Source organism: Halictus rubicundus, chromosome 5 (assembly GCF_050948215.1).
Source record: "Halictus rubicundus isolate RS-2024b chromosome 5, iyHalRubi1_principal, whole genome shotgun sequence".
Lineage (NCBI taxonomy): Eukaryota > Metazoa > Arthropoda > Insecta > Hymenoptera > Halictidae > Halictus > Halictus rubicundus.
In genome coordinates, this window is record NC_135153.1 from 18,650,182 (window position 1) to 18,669,362 (window position 19,181).

The 19,181-nt window shown below is 39.3% G+C and overlaps 1 protein-coding gene across 1 annotated transcript in view; it reads left to right on the forward strand.

The window, feature by feature from the left end:
• The first annotated feature begins 899 nt into the window (after nucleotides 1–899).
• Nucleotides 900–19,181, forward strand: part of LOC143354700 (inactive tyrosine-protein kinase transmembrane receptor ROR1-like) — a 73,321-nt gene continuing 55,039 nt past the window's right edge. The window contains exons 1-2 of the mRNA XM_076788965.1: nucleotides 900–912; nucleotides 1,018–1,111. Coding sequence (XP_076645080.1) covers nucleotides 900–912; nucleotides 1,018–1,111 — 107 coding nt within the window. The remainder of the gene's footprint in view (nucleotides 913–1,017; nucleotides 1,112–19,181) is intronic.

A 19,181-nucleotide genomic window follows, 5' to 3' on the forward strand; every position in this document is an offset into this window, starting at 1 on the left:
CAGGTGTACGAAACACCGAACCGGCAACCTTGTTCGGAGTAGTTAGTCGTTGCATTGTTACATAGTCGGTATAACTTGAGACGCGCGCGAGGGGTGGGCGCGTGTAGCGCGCGTTTCCGAGATAAATCGCAAGTTCGATACGCCAGACCACGAACCAGAGTTGTTTCGTCGACGATGGTATAGGGTATACTTCGTTCGCACTTACCACAGTTTCTCACATTGCAAATTGTTGTTGGCAGGATTCAGACATCACCTTCCGAGCATCTTTGGGGACCCCTTTCACCTTTATATTTCTGAAATTGTTCTGATTAAAACGATACTAAACTATACTTCGTTCGCACTTACCACAGTTTCTCACATTCCAAATTGTTATTGGCAGAGTTCAGACATCACCTTCCGAGCATCTTTAGGGACCCCTTTCACCTTTATATTTCTGAAATTGTTCTGATTAAAACGATACTAAACGCGATACCGTTCGGATCTTACTCGTTTAATGCTCACATATACTTTAATTGACTATACAATAATCGATGATGTCTGGGACCAGTTAATGCTATACCTATCAATTTTTTAAAACAGGTTTGAAGTCAGCTGTTCACTTAATTAATTCTCCAGAAACTGAATAAGTGAATTTTGATACTCTGGGTCAGAGTAGACCCGGTCTCCGCCGTCCAAGGGACAACTCAGACTTACTTGACGATACAGTTAAACCGTGCAACTTTACAATTTCCTTTTCCTGTACAATTTTTGTCCATCTTCGATAATGACCGAGTTCGGCCCAGTTACTGTACACCCCTGTGTACGGACCGTTCGGATAATCGAGGTTCTACTGTATCGTGGATTGCACGAGTAAATGCGAACCGTACTGCATCGTGTTTGGGCTCATTTTAACCAGAAAAATGTGGCGAACACGTTAGTCACAGTTTCACAAAGAAATTGTATCTCATTAGTTGTTTGTATCTGATTAAGTTTGTAGTTGTTTTAACTTCTGCTGACCAATGAACGTTCTCTTTGCAGATGGAGCTGCTGATGACGAAAATCTGGACACGGCTGTTCAAGATTACATAACTGACGAGGACTACAATGATCTCTTCGATCCTACCACCAACGGGTACGTGTCGCCAATAAACAAATAATAATTTAAAAACATCCGCCATCCTACAAGACACTGAAAAATTCGTATTTTCCATAGAAATCTTCAGTTAAAAATGTTCTCGTACGAATGTGCTGCTGTCCCAAGGTTTTAGTATACTTGACCCCACCGGTAACAGGATCAAGGACACTCGCGAACGATTGTCCCCCGAGTCGAGAGATAAAATGTTTCGTGCCTGAACGTGAAATTAAAAATAGGGCGAAATGTATGACAGGAGGGTGGAGGAGGAGGAGAGGGAGGGTAAAAGCAGGATTGACAGGGGCGTAGAGCGGAGGGGTGGGGGGAGATTTCATGGGTCCGTATGATGGAAAAGCGAGAGCCAGGGATGCCGCAGGGCTTAATAAGGAAGCGGCTCGATTGGTTCGATTCGAAAGCTAATAATGCCACTTCCCGTGCGTCGTGCCACTGCGAAGGCTTTAGGCGTGATTAAATTTGAATTCTCTCGTTCCTTCAGACAGGCTAATTCGGGGAGGAAGCGGCGATAGGGCCAATCGAGATTCCAACGACCGAGAGCCTCGTCCTCGTCGTCCTCGTCATCTTCGTCCTCGTCGTCTTCGATTTGGCTTATTGCGGGGAGAATTTTCTCCCAGGAACGCTCGAGATTTCGGAAATGGAAAGATTTCGCTCCCCGGGAAATGAAAACTCTTTAAACCAAATCGATCGATTTAAACCCGCTACAGGGGAAACAACTTCAATCCTCGGCCCTGATTACGTGTATATTTTTTTTTTTCTTGAGAGAAAATTCTCCGTTTCCCGCAGATTCAATTCCATCCCTTCCGACTACAGAAAAAGAGAACATTTTACATTTTTATTTTCTAGTTATGCATTTATGAGAAAAATTAATTTAATATTGCTGCCACATTATTAGAAACCTTTTACAATTATTATTAAGGGAAGAAGTTAATTTTTATGTAACTCCTTTTTCTTGCAATCGATGCAAACAATTTTTAATTTGCATAAAATTTCTGCTATCACAGCAAGAAGAAAATTGTTCATGGAAGAGTTTTCATTTAACCCATTTGCATCATTAGCGTATATATATATACGCTCAATTTATTTCTTCTTATAATGCTGAAATATGAAGTTCTTTTATTTGTAGTCATTTTTGTACTTGAATATAATAAAGAAAAAGTTTGGTGATAAAGGCCTTCTTTTCATATTTCCTTGCAAATGGGTTAACTTGTGCTTCTTCCAGCGGATTTGGGAAATTGTTTGCACAAAACCCTGCGATAATAATAACATTTTTAGTTTATTTAGTAAAATTTTCTTAAATGAAGAAACACCTGGAAAACTTGTGGCGTAAATATACTATATAATATGGTGTAATATTTTCAGTTTATTTAGGGCGAGTAAAATTTTCTTAAATGAAGAAATACCTGGAAAATTAGTGCCGTAAATATACTATATAATAGGGCGTAATATTTTTAATTTATTTAGAGCGAGTAAAATTTTCTTGAATGAAGAAATACCTGGAAAATTAGTGGCGTAAATATACTATATAATATAGCGTAATATTTTTAGTTTATTTAGAGCGTGTAAAATTTTCTTAAATGAAGAAATACCTGGAAAATTAATGGCGTAAATATACTGTATAATATGGCGTAATATTTTCAGTTTATTTAGGGCGAGTGAAATTTTCTTGAATGAAGAAATATCTGGAAAATTAGTGCCGTAAATATACTATATAATATAGCGTAATCTTTTTAGTTCATTTAGAGCGAGTAAAATTTTCTTGAATGAAGAAATACCTGGAAAATTAGTGGCGTAAATATACTATATAATATAGCGTAATATTTTTAGTTTATTTAGAGCGTGTAAAATTTTCTTAAATGAAGAAATACCTGGAAAATTTGTGACGTAAATATACTGTATAATATGGCGTAATATTTTCAGTTTATTTAGGGCGAGTGAAATTTTCTTGAATGAAGAAATATCTGGAAAATTAGTGCCGTAAATATACTATATAATATAGCGTAATATTTTTACTTTATTTAGAGCGAGTAAAATTTTCTTAAATGAAGAAATACCTGGAAAATTAATGGCGTAAATATACTGTATAATATGGCGTAATATTTTCAGTTTATTCAGAGCGAGTAAAATTTTCTTAAATGAAGAAATACCTGGAAAATTAGTGGCGTAAATATACTGTATAATATGGCGTAATATTTTCAGTTTATTTAGAGCGAGTAAAATTTTCTTAAATGAAGAAATACCTGGAAAATTAATGGCGTAAATATACTGTATAATATGGCGTAATATTTTTAATTTATTTTGAGCGAGTAAAATTTTCGTAAATGAAGAAATACCTGGAACATTAGTGGCGTAAATATACTGTATAATATGGCGTAATATTTTTAGTTCATTTAGAGCGAGTAAAATTTTCTTGAATGAAGAAATACCTGGAAAATTAGTGGCGTAAATATACTATATAATATAGCGTAATATTTTTAGTTTATTTAGAGCGTATAAAATTTTCTTAAATGAAGAAATACCTGGAAAATTTGTGACGTAAATATACTGTATAATATGGCGTAATATTTTCAGTTTATTTAGGGCGTGTGAAATTTTCTTGAATGAAGAAATATCTGGAAAATTAGTGCCGTAAATATACTATATAATATAGCGTAATATTTTTACTTTATTTAGAGCGAGTAAAATTTTCTTGAATGAAGAAATACCTGGAACATTAGTGGCGTAAATATACTATATAATATGGCGTAATATTTTCAGTTTCTTCAGAGCGAGTAAAATTTTCTTAAATGAAGAAATACCTGGGAAATTAATGGCGTAAATATACTGTATAATATGGCGTAATATTTTCAGTTTATTTAGAGCGAGTAAAATTTTCTTAAATGAAGAAATACCTGGAAAATTAGTGGCGTAAATATACTGTATAACATGGCGTAATATTTTTAGTTTATTCAGAGCAAGTAAAATTTTCTTAAATGATGAAATACCTGGAAAATTAGTGAGATAAACATGTGGGATGATAGTAATGCATGCGTGATGTCGGACACGGCAGAGATCGAGATCAGCTACCGCACATCGGAGTCGGAGCAAGAAAGCAACAGACCCCCTAAAGCCTAGCCTACAGGCAGCCCTAGGTCGCCGCATAATGGCGTGGTAATGCACCGAACCCGATTGAAATTACGTGTCGTAACCAATCGCAGTAACGCATTATGGTTACAATGTCGTGCATGCACATGGGTCGACGACTTCCCAGCCGGCTGCATTATTCCTGAACGCCACGTGGCTCCATTAATATTGATGCACCGACCGATTCCCTGTAACCCCTTCGGCAGGGGGATGTCGGAGCCGGAGTTGACAGAGATGCTGGTAGACGTTGTTGCGACACGGGGCTTTATCCCTCGAAGGATCGTGCGAGATCAATTCTTCGCGGTCCCGGAACCGTGCCCGCCGCGGCAAAATTATTCCGAATATTCTTCAGACGTTGTCCCAAGATTTATCGCCGGGACGCGCCGCAACTCGAACATTTCCAAACAATTTCAATATTTCGAGAAAGTAGCGGTCGGTAGCGTTTATTCCTTTCTTTCTTCGCTTAACTGATTTTTCGGTTTGTTACAATGACAGTTGGTATGTTATACTGCGGATCTTTATGCGTTTGTGGATTATACAAATTTTCAAAAAATCCGAGAACATAAATTTTTATGTATTTTAGATCTACAACGCCTATTCCCATTAGAAATAAAATGTCATGTGATTCCACTTGCTTAACGTTTGTCTAGAACAATTGAAAATTGCGTAAACATCCGCAGTCTAATTATGAGTATACAGTAACAATTGGTGTGCAACTGGTATGTTATAATAAAAATTAGGAACGGTGGTATTACGAAGATATTAACCTAATCCATTGGTGTATTACAATTATTAAAAAATCTCCCTCACATTTTCAAAATGGCTGCTGTCAGTGGCCACACAAAACTAAATCTACAACACTCAAAAGAGAACATAACACTTTTTGTCAAAATTGTAACAAACGGCTTTATTGGCTTTAGTATTATAAAGATATTAACCTAATCCATTGGTGTATTACAATTAACAAAAGTCTCCCTCACATTTTCAAAATGGCTGCTGTCAGTGGTCACACAAAGCTAAATCTTCAACACCCAAAGGAGAACATAATACTTTCTGTCAAAATGATATTAAAGGGCGCTATTGACTTTAGTATTACCAAGACATTAACCGAATCCATTGGTGTATTACAATTAACGAAAATCTCCCTCACGTTTTCAAAATGGCTGCTGTGAATGGCCGCGCAAAAAGGAATTTTCACCATCAAAACGACATTAAGAATTCGGTATAAAGAAAACTGTGCACAGAATGTTACCATTTGATCCCGATTGCTTCTATCAACTTCCCATAAACAGTACAAAAGAAGTTTCCCCGGACGCGCGTCGAGATGATTGATAATCTGCAAAATGGCGACCGAACCGAACCAGACCCAATCACGCGAACACTCTAGCAAGTCAGCCGTTACCCACGCATAATTAAGTTCGACATCCGAGCAAGCACGCTCGCAGACCATCGCCCTGGACCCCTCCCACCCCCCAAGGCCCCTTGGGCTAGCGGAAAAGGTGTTAAAACATCGCCGAGGACGAAGGGGGTCGACGAATCGTCAACAATTCGACGCGCCCACCGTTGCGTTGCGTCACTTCCTTCGCTGGCAGTTTTAAGCACTCAGAAGACCGTCTCAGACAGGGATTAGGCGTTCGCGGGGTTTCTATAAATAATGCAACGTTTAACCTCGGCTGAGGGATCGGTTTTGTCGCTCGCGACGTTCCCTCCGGCATCGCACCGGCAGCAACGTTTTAAAGTCGCCATGCAAATGATCGAAGAGGCGTTCGATCGCCGCGAAAGTCGGCTAACCGGCGGATACAGTTTGCTTGCGGAGCGAACGCATGGTGGATGGTCGTGTCATCCTCGTCATACTAGATTGTCAACTCTTCCCTGCTCTCGAACAAAACGACGGTCGGCTGCAATCCTGCGGAGATTTTCATTAGTTGCGCGCACCCTGCACAGTGTCTTCTTCAAACCGATTGAAATGTTCTGTTAGGTCATGAAATGAGATTCAACATATGTAGAACCTTTAAAAATAATACTTATATTAACAGCATTGCTATTAAGCTGCTATTAAATAAGAAAAATACCACGATCTTTAAAAATCTCTTCTTTAACACGTCCGCGGACGTGAATGCTATAGCATTCATTTTCACAGTGATGCAAAATTACATGAATGGTATAGCATTCAAATTTTAAAGCCAATTTTTATTCATTTAATTTTATACAACCTTAAGTTTTTGTAATTAATATACACTTCAAAGTAATGACCAACTGTGATTACTAATGACAGTTAACTTATTATTATTGGTTATGTCTAATCAGATTTCGGATAGTACAACTAGTTTCAAGAAAAATTTTTACTGTCCGTGGACGTGTTAATTTTAATCAGTTAAAGACAATATATTGGCGTTCTTACATTCCTTTAATATTCCCATCGCTTTAAATTGCAGCAACTCGACTTTGTCATAAATGCGCAAAATCCGCCGTCTAAGAAAATTTATAATAAAAATTCTCTACGTTAATTGCAAGGTAAAGGAACTAGACATTTAAAATTGCCCTCAGCAATTTTTACAAGCTAAAAATGATACAACAACATTTTCTTATTATTTAAATGTTTTCCCCGTTGCGGGTGCGATCTACTCATTTCTGTCATCAGAATTGTTAAAAATTGTTAAAGGAAGAAACAAGATGTTCACGCGGTTCCGGTATTTTGAAACAGAAAATTTTGCATAAAGATTCACGCTATATGTTTACATTATACGTTCGAGTTTCGGATCCGAAATTTCCGCGGCCGGGTGCGGTTTTTGCGAACCGGAAATCGTCGAGTTTCCGCGGAAATCGTAGCTGACGAGCTCGCTAGCGAAATCCGTGAAATTGATCCGGGCCGTTACATAATTTTCGGTCGTCGCGCAATCGTTGTAAAGCGCGGTGAAATTTTAACTGGTTCCCGTCGTTTAATAAACGATATTTACGATCTCGCGAGGCCAGGCCCCCGGAACTTTCGGCGCGTTTCCTCCGGCTGGAAAAAAAAAATAAACCGAACTGCTTTTTCAACCATATATTGTGTTTTTTACGGGATTCTTATGGGACATTCCGTAGGATATCGGGCGCGCCGGCTTCGAAATTATGAAACTTAAATTGAAAAAGCTCCCCTGTCGGCGGCCGTTCATTTTACGGACTTCATATTTTACAGTTTTCGCGTGAGAGCGCCCGCGCGCAACTTTTCGGCCGTTTTTAGCCAAGAGATACAACATAAACGCGGGCACCAATTTTCCTAGAAGATGAGGAAAGCAATTTATGGACGATCAATAAGCAGAACATATTTTTGAGCGGGACACTTTTGAGCGTAGTTAATATTTATACAATATAAAGTCTTTTGAATGTATTAGGTTGGAACCGAAGTTCGCAGGGTTTTTTAATTAAAATTAAAAAATAGATTTAAGGTATTCATTCGTAGGTTTGTTCAATAATATTATTTTCCATTCTGTTACTTTTTGAGGTAACTGATCATATGATTGAATAAACCTATGAATAAATATCAATTTTATCTTTGAATTTTTATTTAAAAACTGTACGAAATTTTGACCCAATCCAATATTAATTTAAATTTGGACAATTTCGAGGACATTAATAATTAGATTGCGAATTTTATATATAACTAGAACTAGTAGAAAAGTACAAAATTGTGAAGACGTTAGAGAAATTTGAGAATATCATTACGTTATGTTCGACTTGTTTTTATTAAGAGAAGGAGGATATATTTTCGCCCAACTTCTGCTTTCGAGAATCAATATTTAGAATGTGATCGTTTGTGTGTGTTTTTCTTTTAATCAGACACGAACTTTTGCAATCGTCTAATAAATATGGAAAAGCCTGGTTCTCCTCGAAGCGACGTCTCATTTTAATCCTGCCCTATCGCTTTGAGTTATGAATAGATGGTCGCAGGTGCAGCAAAGGATCGTTTGTTTTGATCAATTCGGCAGAGTGTTTCGGATAGGAAAGGACTAGTGGAAACATATTACGGAGGAGCGTCTTCTGATGCATTTTTCAATAACCTACACAGTAGTACTGACGTATTTTACCATCAAAAGAAATGTTATAAATAGACCGCGGATCTTTATGCAAAATAAAATTTTCACACATCAATTGCAATCTACAGGAGCCGAGTAAAAATTTATTTTGCTCATTAATCATTTTTATATGTTAAAAATTGTACCCCGAGATTATTAAACTCTTCTAATCTTTCTACTGTTTTGAATTACACCGACTGATTTTTGTCATAAATGCATAAAATCCGCAGTCTAGTTATAAACATTTAAGCTTCGAAGTAAATACTAGGAAATAATTAAGAACACAGCAAGTCTAATCATTGCAGCCGTGGAAAAAACTAACACGGGAGGGGGTTAAATTATCGGAACATTTTTACTGATTAGCATTTCGCCTAAACAATTTTTCCACGGGCGCATAAATATTTAAGCAGTCTAGTTATAAATATTTAAGCTTCGAAGTAAAGACCAGGAAATAATTAAGAACGAAGCAACTCTAATCATTACAGCCGTGGAAAAAACTAACACGGGAGGGGGTTAAACTATTGCAACACTTCTACTAATTAGCATTTCGCCTAAACAATTTTTCCACGAGCGCATAAATATTTAAGCAGTCTAGTTATAAATATTTAAGCTTCGAAGTAAATACTACAAACTAATTAAGAACGAAGCAACTCTAATCATTGCAGGCGTGGAAAAAACTGACACAATTGGGGGTTAAACTATTGCAACACTTCTACTAATTAGCATTTCGCCTAAACAATTTTTCCACGAGCGCATAAATATTTAAGCAGTCTAGTTATAAATATTTAAGCTTCGAAGTAAATACTACAAACTAATTAAGAACGAAGCAACTCTAATCATTGCAGGCGTGGAAAAAACTAACACAATTGGGGGTTAAACTATTGCAACAATTTTACTGATTAGCATTTCGCCTAAACATTCTGCCCCGGGCGCATAAAATCCGCAGTATACTTATCTCGGCAGCAACTTGCCCGAAACCGGAAACAACCCTCGCGCCAAGAGCCAATCATCGAGTTTACCGAGGCGAACGGTTGTCTGCGTGTGTGTGTGTGTGGTGCAACTCTACGCGAGCATGAGAGCGCGCGCGCGCGCGCGAGCACACCCATGTATCAGCTTGTGTTTACACGACAGTACGTGATTGCAGGTGGACGCAGGGTAGTAACCAACCCCGCTGGTTATTGAATATAAATCAAGCTATGATCAGTAAGTCACAGGCAAGTTCTGTTGCATCTGTGGCCCGCAGCGTTGACCGTTCTTGACGTACCGACGGCCTTCAATTGTTAATGATAGTACGTGCCGCGCTATCGCCGCACCAGACGCCTCTACCTTCATTACCGAGCGGTACCGTTTCTGCGGAATATTCCCGAGACGCATTGTTTGGACGCTGAAATTTCCGTCGGAGCCTGTGTGCGCGGTCCTCGATGACCCGCCGGGGCCACGGTGGCCGTGAAATGCCTCGGACATCGATGATTCAGGCCAATATTTGGACACCTCCGTAATTAATCCGCGGATTTTACGCATTCCTCGAAATTTCAAGCGGCTGGAATCATCGGATCGTACTAATTTAACCCCCTCCCGTGTTAGTTTTTTCCACGGCTGTAACGATTAGAGTTGCTTCGTTCTGAATTATTTCCTGGTCTTTATCATTTTTCTAGAATCTTTAAACAGAAAAATAAACTTCTATGTAAGTGTTACTGCTGGAATAATTTTGCGTGAAAATGAACAATATTTGGTGAAGTTTTAGTTCACATAAAAATTGTATGAATATGTTTTTATTTTTGTTAGGTAGGTGGAATATGAGGCAACATGTGTCGGAAGAATTTAAGGTTATGTAATCGGTAGAATATTCAAAGTATTTCTTCCATTTCTGACCTTGCATGACCTTGAACGCTAACGAAATGCCTCGAACATCGATGAATCAGGCCAATATTTGGACACCTCCGTAATTAATCCGCGGATTTTACGCATTCCTCGAAATTTCAAGCGGCTGGAATCATCGGATCGTACTAATTTAACCCCCTCCCGTGTTAGTTTTTTCCACGGCTGTAACGATTAGAGTTGCTTCGTTCTGAATTATTTCCTGGTCTTTATCATTTTTCTAGTATCTTTAAACAGAAAAATAAACATCTATGTAAGTGTTACTGCTGGAATAATTTTGCGTGAAAATGAACAATATTTGGTGAAGTTTTAGTTCACATAAAAATTGTATGAATATGTTTTTATTTTTGTTAGGTGGGTGGAATATGAGGGAACATGTGTCGGAAGAATTTAAGGTTATGTAATCGGTAGAATATTCAAAGTAGTTCTTCCATTTCTGACCTTGAATGCCCTTGAACGCTACCGAAATGCCTCGGACATCGATGATTCAGGCCAATATTTGGACACCTCCGTAATTAATCCGCGGATTTTACGCATTCCTCGAAATTTCAAGCGGCTGGAATCATCGGATCGTACTAATTTAACCCCCTCCCGTGTTAGTTTTTTCCACGGCTGTAACGATTAGAGTTGCTTCGTTCTGAATTATTTCCTGGTCTTTATCATTTTTCTAGAATCTTTAAACAGAACAATAAACATCTATGTAAGTGTTACTGCTGGAATAATTTTGCGTGAAAATGAACAATATTTGGTGAAGTTTTAGTTCACATAAAAATTGTATGAATATGTTTTTATTTTTGTTAGGTGGGTGGAATATGAGGGAACATGTGTCGGAAGAATTTAAGGTTATGTAATCGGTAGAATATTCAAAGTAGTTCTTCCATTTCTGACCTTGAATGCCCTTGAACGCTACCGAAATGCCTCGGACATCGATGATTCAGGCCAATATTTGGACACCTCCGTAATTAATCCGCGGATTTTACGCATTCCTCGAAATTTCAAGCGGCTGGAATCATCGGATCGTACTAATTTAACCCCCTCCCGTGTTAGTTTTTTCCACGGCTGTAACGATTAGAGTTGCTTCGTTCTGAATTATTTCCTGGTCTTTATCATTTTTCTAGAATCTTTAAACAGAAAAATAAACTTCTATGTAAGTGTTACTGCTGGAATCATTTTGCGAGAAAATGAACAATATTTGGTGAAGTTCTAGTTCACATAAAAATTTTATGAATATGTTTTTATTTTTGTTAGGTGGGTGGAATATGAGGGAACATGTGTCGGAAGAATTTAAGGTTATGTAATCGGTAGAATATTCAAAGTAGTTCTTCCATTTCTGACCTTGAATGCCCTTGAACGCTACCGAAATGCCTCGGACATCGATGATTCAGGCCAATATTTGGACACCTCCGTAATTAATCCGCGGATTTTACGCATTCCTCGAAATTTCAAGCGGCTGGAATCATCGGATCGTAATAATTTAACCCCCTCCCGTGTTAGTTTCTTCCACGGCTGTAACGATTAGAGTTGCTTCGTTCTGAATTAATTCCTGGTCTTTATCATTTTTCTAGAATCTTTAAACAGAAAAATAAACATCTATGTAAGTGTTACTGCTGGAATAATTTTGCGTGAAAATGAACAATATTTGGTGAAGTTTTAGTTCACATAAAAATTGTATGAATATGTTTTTATCTTTGTTAGGTGGGTGGAATATGAGAGTAGAATATTTAAAGTAGTTCTTCCATTTCTGACCTTGCATGACCTTGAACGCTAACGAAATGCCTCGGACATCGATGAATCAGGCCAATATTTGGACACCTCCGTAATTAATCCGCGGATTTTACGCATTCCTCGAAATTTCAAGCGGCTGGAATCGTCGGATCGTACTTTGATTTTATGCGCCCGTGGCAAAATGTTTAGGCGAAATGCTAATCAGTAAAATTGTTGCGATAATTTAACCCCCTCCCGTGTTAGTTTTTCCACGGCTGTAACGATTATAGTTGCTTCGTTCTTAACCAGTTAGCTGTTGCGACCTCTTTGGAAAATGTGTACCTAAGTTGCGTCGCAAAAATTAACCGCTGTTTGAATTATAGATGTTTTGACGAGTACACTCGTCATGACACAAAATATTGTCATTTCTTCATGACGAGTATACTAGTCAAACACAGTTAACTGGTTAATTGTTTCCTGGTCTTTATCATTTTTCTAGAATTTTTAAACAGAAAAATAAACTTCTATGCAAGTCTTACTGCTTGAATAATTTTGCGAGAAAATGAACAGTATAATTATTATCATCAGATTTCAGACCAATATTTGTCGAAGTTTTAGTTCACATAAAAATTTTATGAATGTGTTTTTATTTTTGTTAAGTGGGTGGAATATGAGGGAACATGTGTCGGTAGAATTTAAGGTTATGTAATCGGTAGAATATTCAAAGCAGTTCTTCCATTTCTGACCTTGAATGACCTTGAAGCTCATTGCGTTGCATACGAATTTGTCTCGACGCACTCTTTCAGCTGATATAAAAAATATATATACTATTTGATTTAAAATATTGAAGGTCACCTTCGTATCTCGAAAAATAAATCATAATAGTGTTTAAAAAAATGTAATAATAACGCGAATTTGAATTTTAGATATTTGCTTTCTATCTCTTGGAATTAATGCAGACAATTTTTGTTTCGCACGAAGGTTCACGGTCCAATCGTTACAAGCGCTGGCAATTGTTTATTGTTAGTGAATATTTTTCTCGGCGACTGTACGAGTTCAGCGTTCTTTGCCGGTATATATCGGCGCCGAGGAAACGTTGCAGCGGGCGAGTCTCGTTTTAAATGCATTCCGGCGAAAGGGTGAAAACACGAATCGTTCGGAAGAACGTGGATGACGATAATCTTAAAAATAAAAATAGTACTCGAGGTTTTCGGGCGCTTGGTGCTCCGTTATTTTTCCGGCGCGTCGGTCGAATGGCTTCTCAAAATGCATGGAGTAACTTTGCATGGTAAACACAGAGGAAACACCGAGCCCCTTTTTTCAGCCCTCTTTTCCTTCGAACTGCACACCCCCGCGCCGTGCTCCCCCACCCTCCGCCGCGTGGATTTTGTGGACGCTGTTAATTTTGTTCGTGTCGTTTGACGTTGAAAACCGCCGGGACATCGTTAACGCATGCACCGGTGATTTCAATTTTGCGAAACTTTCCGAGCGTAACTTTTTTGTCCCCGGTAATTCGATAATCCTTTAATGGCCGCGCATAAAATCGACCGAGACGGAAGGACGGCCGATTGAAAAAAAAAAAAAGAATGAAAAAATAAAAGGAAAAAAATTGCGAATCACAATGCGGAACGGCAATCCGTCCGTGCCGGAGGATTACTTGTAAAAATCATTTTTGGCAAGGTTTTATCCGATGGCGGTCGTCGGAATAGTTGTTCCGTCGAATCGAAAAAGAAAAAAAAAATATTTAATTCGATACCGGGCAGCGGCGGCGCGTTCTGTATCGAGGTTTCCGATGCTATTTGAAAAGTTGATGAAACAATTCGGTTTCGATATTTAATTACGCGGAAGTAGGGCCGCCGCTAAATTCTTCATGCTTTCATTTCACTACCCTTCCGCTGCCGAGATCTATATTTGATTTCGGACAGAGCTCGCGCCGTTGTTTAATCAATCACAACTCCGAGATGCTTCCTGTTCTGCGTAATGGAACGTGATTCTTATGCTAAATGTCGGGCTCGCGTTGTCTGCGTTTCGCTTCTGCAATTGTTCGGTAAAAAAATTTCTGGGAACTCGTGATTTTGTGAAAATTGAAATTAGGTGAAAATTCTATCGGTGGCATGCGGTACTTATGACAAAAACTAGTGCGATTTAAAGTGGCTGGAAAATTAAAAGAATTTAAGGGCGGCGACGTACTCTTTTCAATTTATTTGACAATTTTTATTTCGCATAAAAGTGTTCCTACACTTTTTCCGATGGACGTGAATTATTGTATAAAAAATATGAAAGCGTCAGTTGAAAGTTTAAAAATAATATATCCCCTTATCTAATGTTTAATCTTAATTTTCTATACAAATTATCAAGTTTGGAAGCCAGTAAGGAATAGTAGTATATTACCAATTAGGGAACAGTAGTGAATCATAATAATTTAACATTTCATTGCGGGAAAATATTTTTCGGGTTCTCTTGTGCCAATCCAACTAGAAAATCATTTCGCAAAGGGATCCTTTATCTCTGGAGCGATCGCAATTTTCCAATTCCTTCGTTTCTACTTTACCGACGGAGGCCGAGGGTGCAGAACGGCGGGGGTTGCGGCGCGACGCGCAACAACGAAAAGAAAAAAACAGAGAGATAACAGTCAAAACGTTTCAAATTCTCGATGGAAGTGTAACCTTGGAAGGGAAACAGACGCGGAAATTCGATCCAAAAGCTCGATGCCCGAAAACAAAACCGGGGCTTTTTTCCCGGAGACGGGCTACAGTTTGATGAAGGTTCCATCGAACCGCACAATGAAACACGAAACGACGGGGATCCCCGGGCGAAAGTTTCATTCGATCGAATTCGGTGTTCGATTGAATTTCAAATTGTCCGGAAAGTCCGTGGGAGGTCGCCGGGACTTGACGAAATTCAATTAACCATTTCCGCGTGGATACGACGGGTTTTTTTCCTCTGCGAACCACCCCCGCGCGCCGACCACCCTCTCTCTCTCTCTCTCTCTCTCTCTCTCTCTCTCTCTCTCTCTCTCTTTTTCTCTCGAGGAATTTTTCACGCGGTCGTTATAAAACATGAAAGAAACCGGGGGGCCGCGGTTATTGGCCGAGAGCCGTTGTTGTCCAAATTGACCCGGCTGAATGGCCGCGTCGCGAACAAAGAAGCAAACGAACAAATTTCCACCGGGTACCCGGCAGTTTAATTAATCGCCGGACAACAATCGCAACCCGCTCCGAACCCGGCTTTTCCTCGTCTGCAACGGCCAGAGAGAGAAATAGAGAGAGGGGGGGGGGAGAGAGAGAGAGGACATTTCCCTTTCGAAAAGCCGTGGGACGACGCGTCGCTCTGTGTCTGACATGCGTGCTTCAAAAGCTCTTTGCATAATCGTCGCTCATTGTCGCGATTCACCTCGTCGCCGTGTCAATGAAGAAGTTTAATATACCGAGTGTCTTGAACGAGGGTTCGCGAAATTACGACGCAGGCTGATAGCGGCCATTGTCTCGCGAGGCTCGAGCCACGGGGAAGAAATTGTGCGAATCCGTCGCTCGGACGATTTTTTTACAACAATAGTTACAAAAGATATTGCGGCTATGGTTTCATCGGACGCTCTTCGCGTCGTTATTGGTCGCACGAAACGTCCATTCGTTCTGCGAGATGCGATCGATGCTTTCGAAGTCGAACGTTCAGACAACGTGAAAATGGAAACGCTAATTCGGCTACGACTTTTTTGACTTTGACAATTTTTCTATGGAACACTTGCCGACATGCTCGTTACACTTTTCCGGTTAAAATGAGACCAAACACGACCCAATTAGGGTCTCATTTGCCCGTTTAATACACGATATAGTGGAACCTCGATTATCCGAACTTGTACGGAGTGAATCCTGTAACTGGATCGAGTTATAAATCGGTTGTTAATGAAGCTAGACAAAAATTGTAGAGGAGAGCTTTGTATAATCCGGTGTAATAAGTAAGTCGTGCTGTAATGCGATTTTTAACGGAAGTCCAGTTGCAATAATTTGATCTGTTTGAAAATAAATTAAATAGGTTGCGGAGTAGGTGATAGTTCCGACGAAGGAGAAGTAGGAGAAAGTAGTCGGCGACGAATCGACAGGAAACTGCTCGTGGAAGTTGCAGTCAATTGCGACTTCCGGTTTTGCACTCGAGGGCCAGGGAGTAATCGTGTATATTCGGCCAATATAAATCGGACGGGGGCGGACGTAGCCGGTGGACTGGTCGCGGCTAGAATATTAAGTATGAATATGTTAATGGGGACCGCGCACCCTATTCTTCTCACCCTCCGTTGTCGCAAACTCGCGGCAAAATAATGCGTGCCCCGTGGACTTTCCCTCTTATCAACGGAGGGGGGGGGGGTTGATATACGATAGCTGGGGTCGCGCTATTTACCGGAGTGTTTTCTGGAAATGGACTGGCCAAGATTTCACTCTTTTCCCCTGTCTCGCGAGCCTCCGTGCCGCCCCGTGGAAAACGTTAATTCACTTTGCGTGATTTATGTCGCGAATCGTGATGGCGCGGCGACACGTTCGCGCCAGGAATTGAGCAGGCTCGAACGACAAATGGCGGCGCGTATCTAAACTCTCCGGCGAGTTATTCCTTACTCCTTATTCGTTCCTACATATTTCTGAGGTACAGGGTATATAAAAATTATATGTCACGACCACCGTAGCGTGATTCTACATCTCTAGATCGGTGGAAATCTGTTTAAAAAATGCACCGCAAAATTCACCTTGACCTTGGAAATCAAGGTCAAAGTGTCGAAAAAATTTTCTTTTATCGCATCGTATAGTACTCATCACTCAAATTTTTCGATACTTTGACCTTAAGTTTCGATGTCAAAATGAATTTTGCGGTGCATTCTTTTCACAGATCTCCACCGGTCCGGAGGTGTAGAATCACGCTATGATGGTCGTGACATGTAATTTTTATACACCCTGTACAGTGGCGAGCAAAACACACTTCGCTGGTTTTACATGAAACGTGATAATACAACCTATTTTTCAATTGGATGATAAAGCTTAGGTAATAATAATTGTATGGTGAATGTGACAAACAAAACATCACAGTTTATGTTAGATAAGATTAACCCTTTGCACTCGGCGCTATTTTCATTCTAAAACTCTTACAATATTTTCATTTCATTCATACGAAACTGATTACCACATACAATATTTAAATGTTTAGTAATCTATTCAATACAAACTTCGTAATGTAACAAATATTTTGTAATATTTGTTGTAACTTCTTTGAAATAATGCCACAACAATTTCTAGTGGTGCTTCAGAATCACCACTCGAGTGCAAAGGGTTGACAATATATATAATATTTTACAAAAATAAGGATTCGAAGCAATGTTTACAGTTTCGCACGTATCATCGTTAGGATAGTACACAAATGCTAGGGAAATGAAATTGTCGACAAACACTGATAGCCAACTGTAGTAAGACACGTTTAGGCTGGTGTTTACACAGTTTTTCTCCTATTTGAAAGTTAGTTGACACGAGTAAGTCAAGATGAAACCACTTGGTGCAGATAAAAGAAACAGTATCGTTTCATTGTGCGATCAAGGTTTTTCGCTACGGCAAATTGCAGTAAAATGTGGCGTAAGTCGTACGATGGTTGCAAGAATAAAGAAAATCAGTAGTGTGTCAACTTCTTCAAGAAACGGTAGACCGCAACTTGTTTCTGACAGAGCTGCGCGTGAAATTGCACATCGTCTTCGGTCTGAAGGTCATAAAACTCCAAAAATCGCGGCTCAAGACGTTGGAGTAAATGCAAATGAGTGGACCATCCGCTCCTTAAAGAGAATCGGGTTCAAAGCGAAAGAAAAGAAACGCAAACCAGCTCTTTCAGACAAAAATATTAAACTACGAAAAATATTTGCTCACACATACAAAGAGTGGACAACAGAAGATTGGAAAAGAGTTGTATGGCCCGACGAAACAAAAATTAATAGATTTGAATCCGATGGAAGGTCTTGGTACTGGACTTCATCCGAAAATAGTAATCAAGCAAGTAGCATAAAACAAACTATGAAGTTCGGGGGTGGCTGAATTATGTGTTGGGGTTGTTTTACTCGTAAGGGTGTTGGTCCCTTAGTTCGGATAGAAGGTATCATGCGCGAAGAGTATTATTCAAATATTTTGCAAAATAATTTACCTCCTGTTGTTAATTCTATTGAATTTGCTGAAGACGAAGTAGTGTTTCAACAAGACGGGGACCCTAAGCATACTGCAAAGATAGTAAAAACCTGGCTAGGAAATCAAAAGTTTTCTGTGATGGTCAGCAGAAAGTCCAGATTTGAACCAAATCGAAAATTTGTGGTCAATTGTGAAAAGAAGGCTAGTAAAATATGACAATCCACCTTCAAGTGTTCATGAATTGTGGAAAAGGACACAACAAGAATTGAAAGATCTCGATTAATCAGGTATTTTAATTAATTTCAAACAGAGAACACTGTCGACCGAGTCTCGGAGTATTTTAATATCGGGACAATGGCGGCGTCAATCGATCAAGAGGGCAGGATAAGTAATAAAACCTTAGCTTCCAAAAATATTGGATTAAAAAGATCAAAGAGACACTTGATCGATGAAGGAGCATTCGAAGTTCCCTCGTCGGAGAATCCTCGCACCGAATGTCCCCGCGTCGTCATTGGCTTAATCAAAATTCCTTTGTCAATCAGCCGAAAGTTTCACTGGCTGGCCCTGATAAGAGCGAGGCTCCTTTAATGATCCCCATTTTAAAGTTACATTGTTAGCAGCGAGCCTGGATGAAATTACTCTGGCTATCGATCTTATGTGTGGCAGGGAGCGCAGGCCTCCGGGGCATCGCTGGACCATGATAGTTTATCGCAAACACCGACATTGTTATGCGCCCGCTATATTACCCGCAAATTCGATCGGTCATAACGTCTATTCAATTAATTCTACCAATGATCCGATTCAATTATATCCGTCCCTCTGGCAAGTAATTTACCCGGAAATTTATATTTATGCAAAAGACTAAATCGCGGAGACTGAAATTAAAAAATTCTATTACCGCGTCCTACGAGATTTCAAACTAATTTGAAACTACACTGATAACTAGATGTTATTGGTTTCTAGACAACTATTTTTCCACGAATAACTAGCATTCAGTAATGGCTCGTAATTATTATGGATTATTATTCCTTTCAGGAATTAATATTTAATTGCGTTGAATTTGCGCGTATCTTAAAAATTGCTCGGTTTGCTCGATTTTGTTGCGAGGAATCGTGGCTGTTATTCGATAAATAAACAAGTAGAAGAACATAT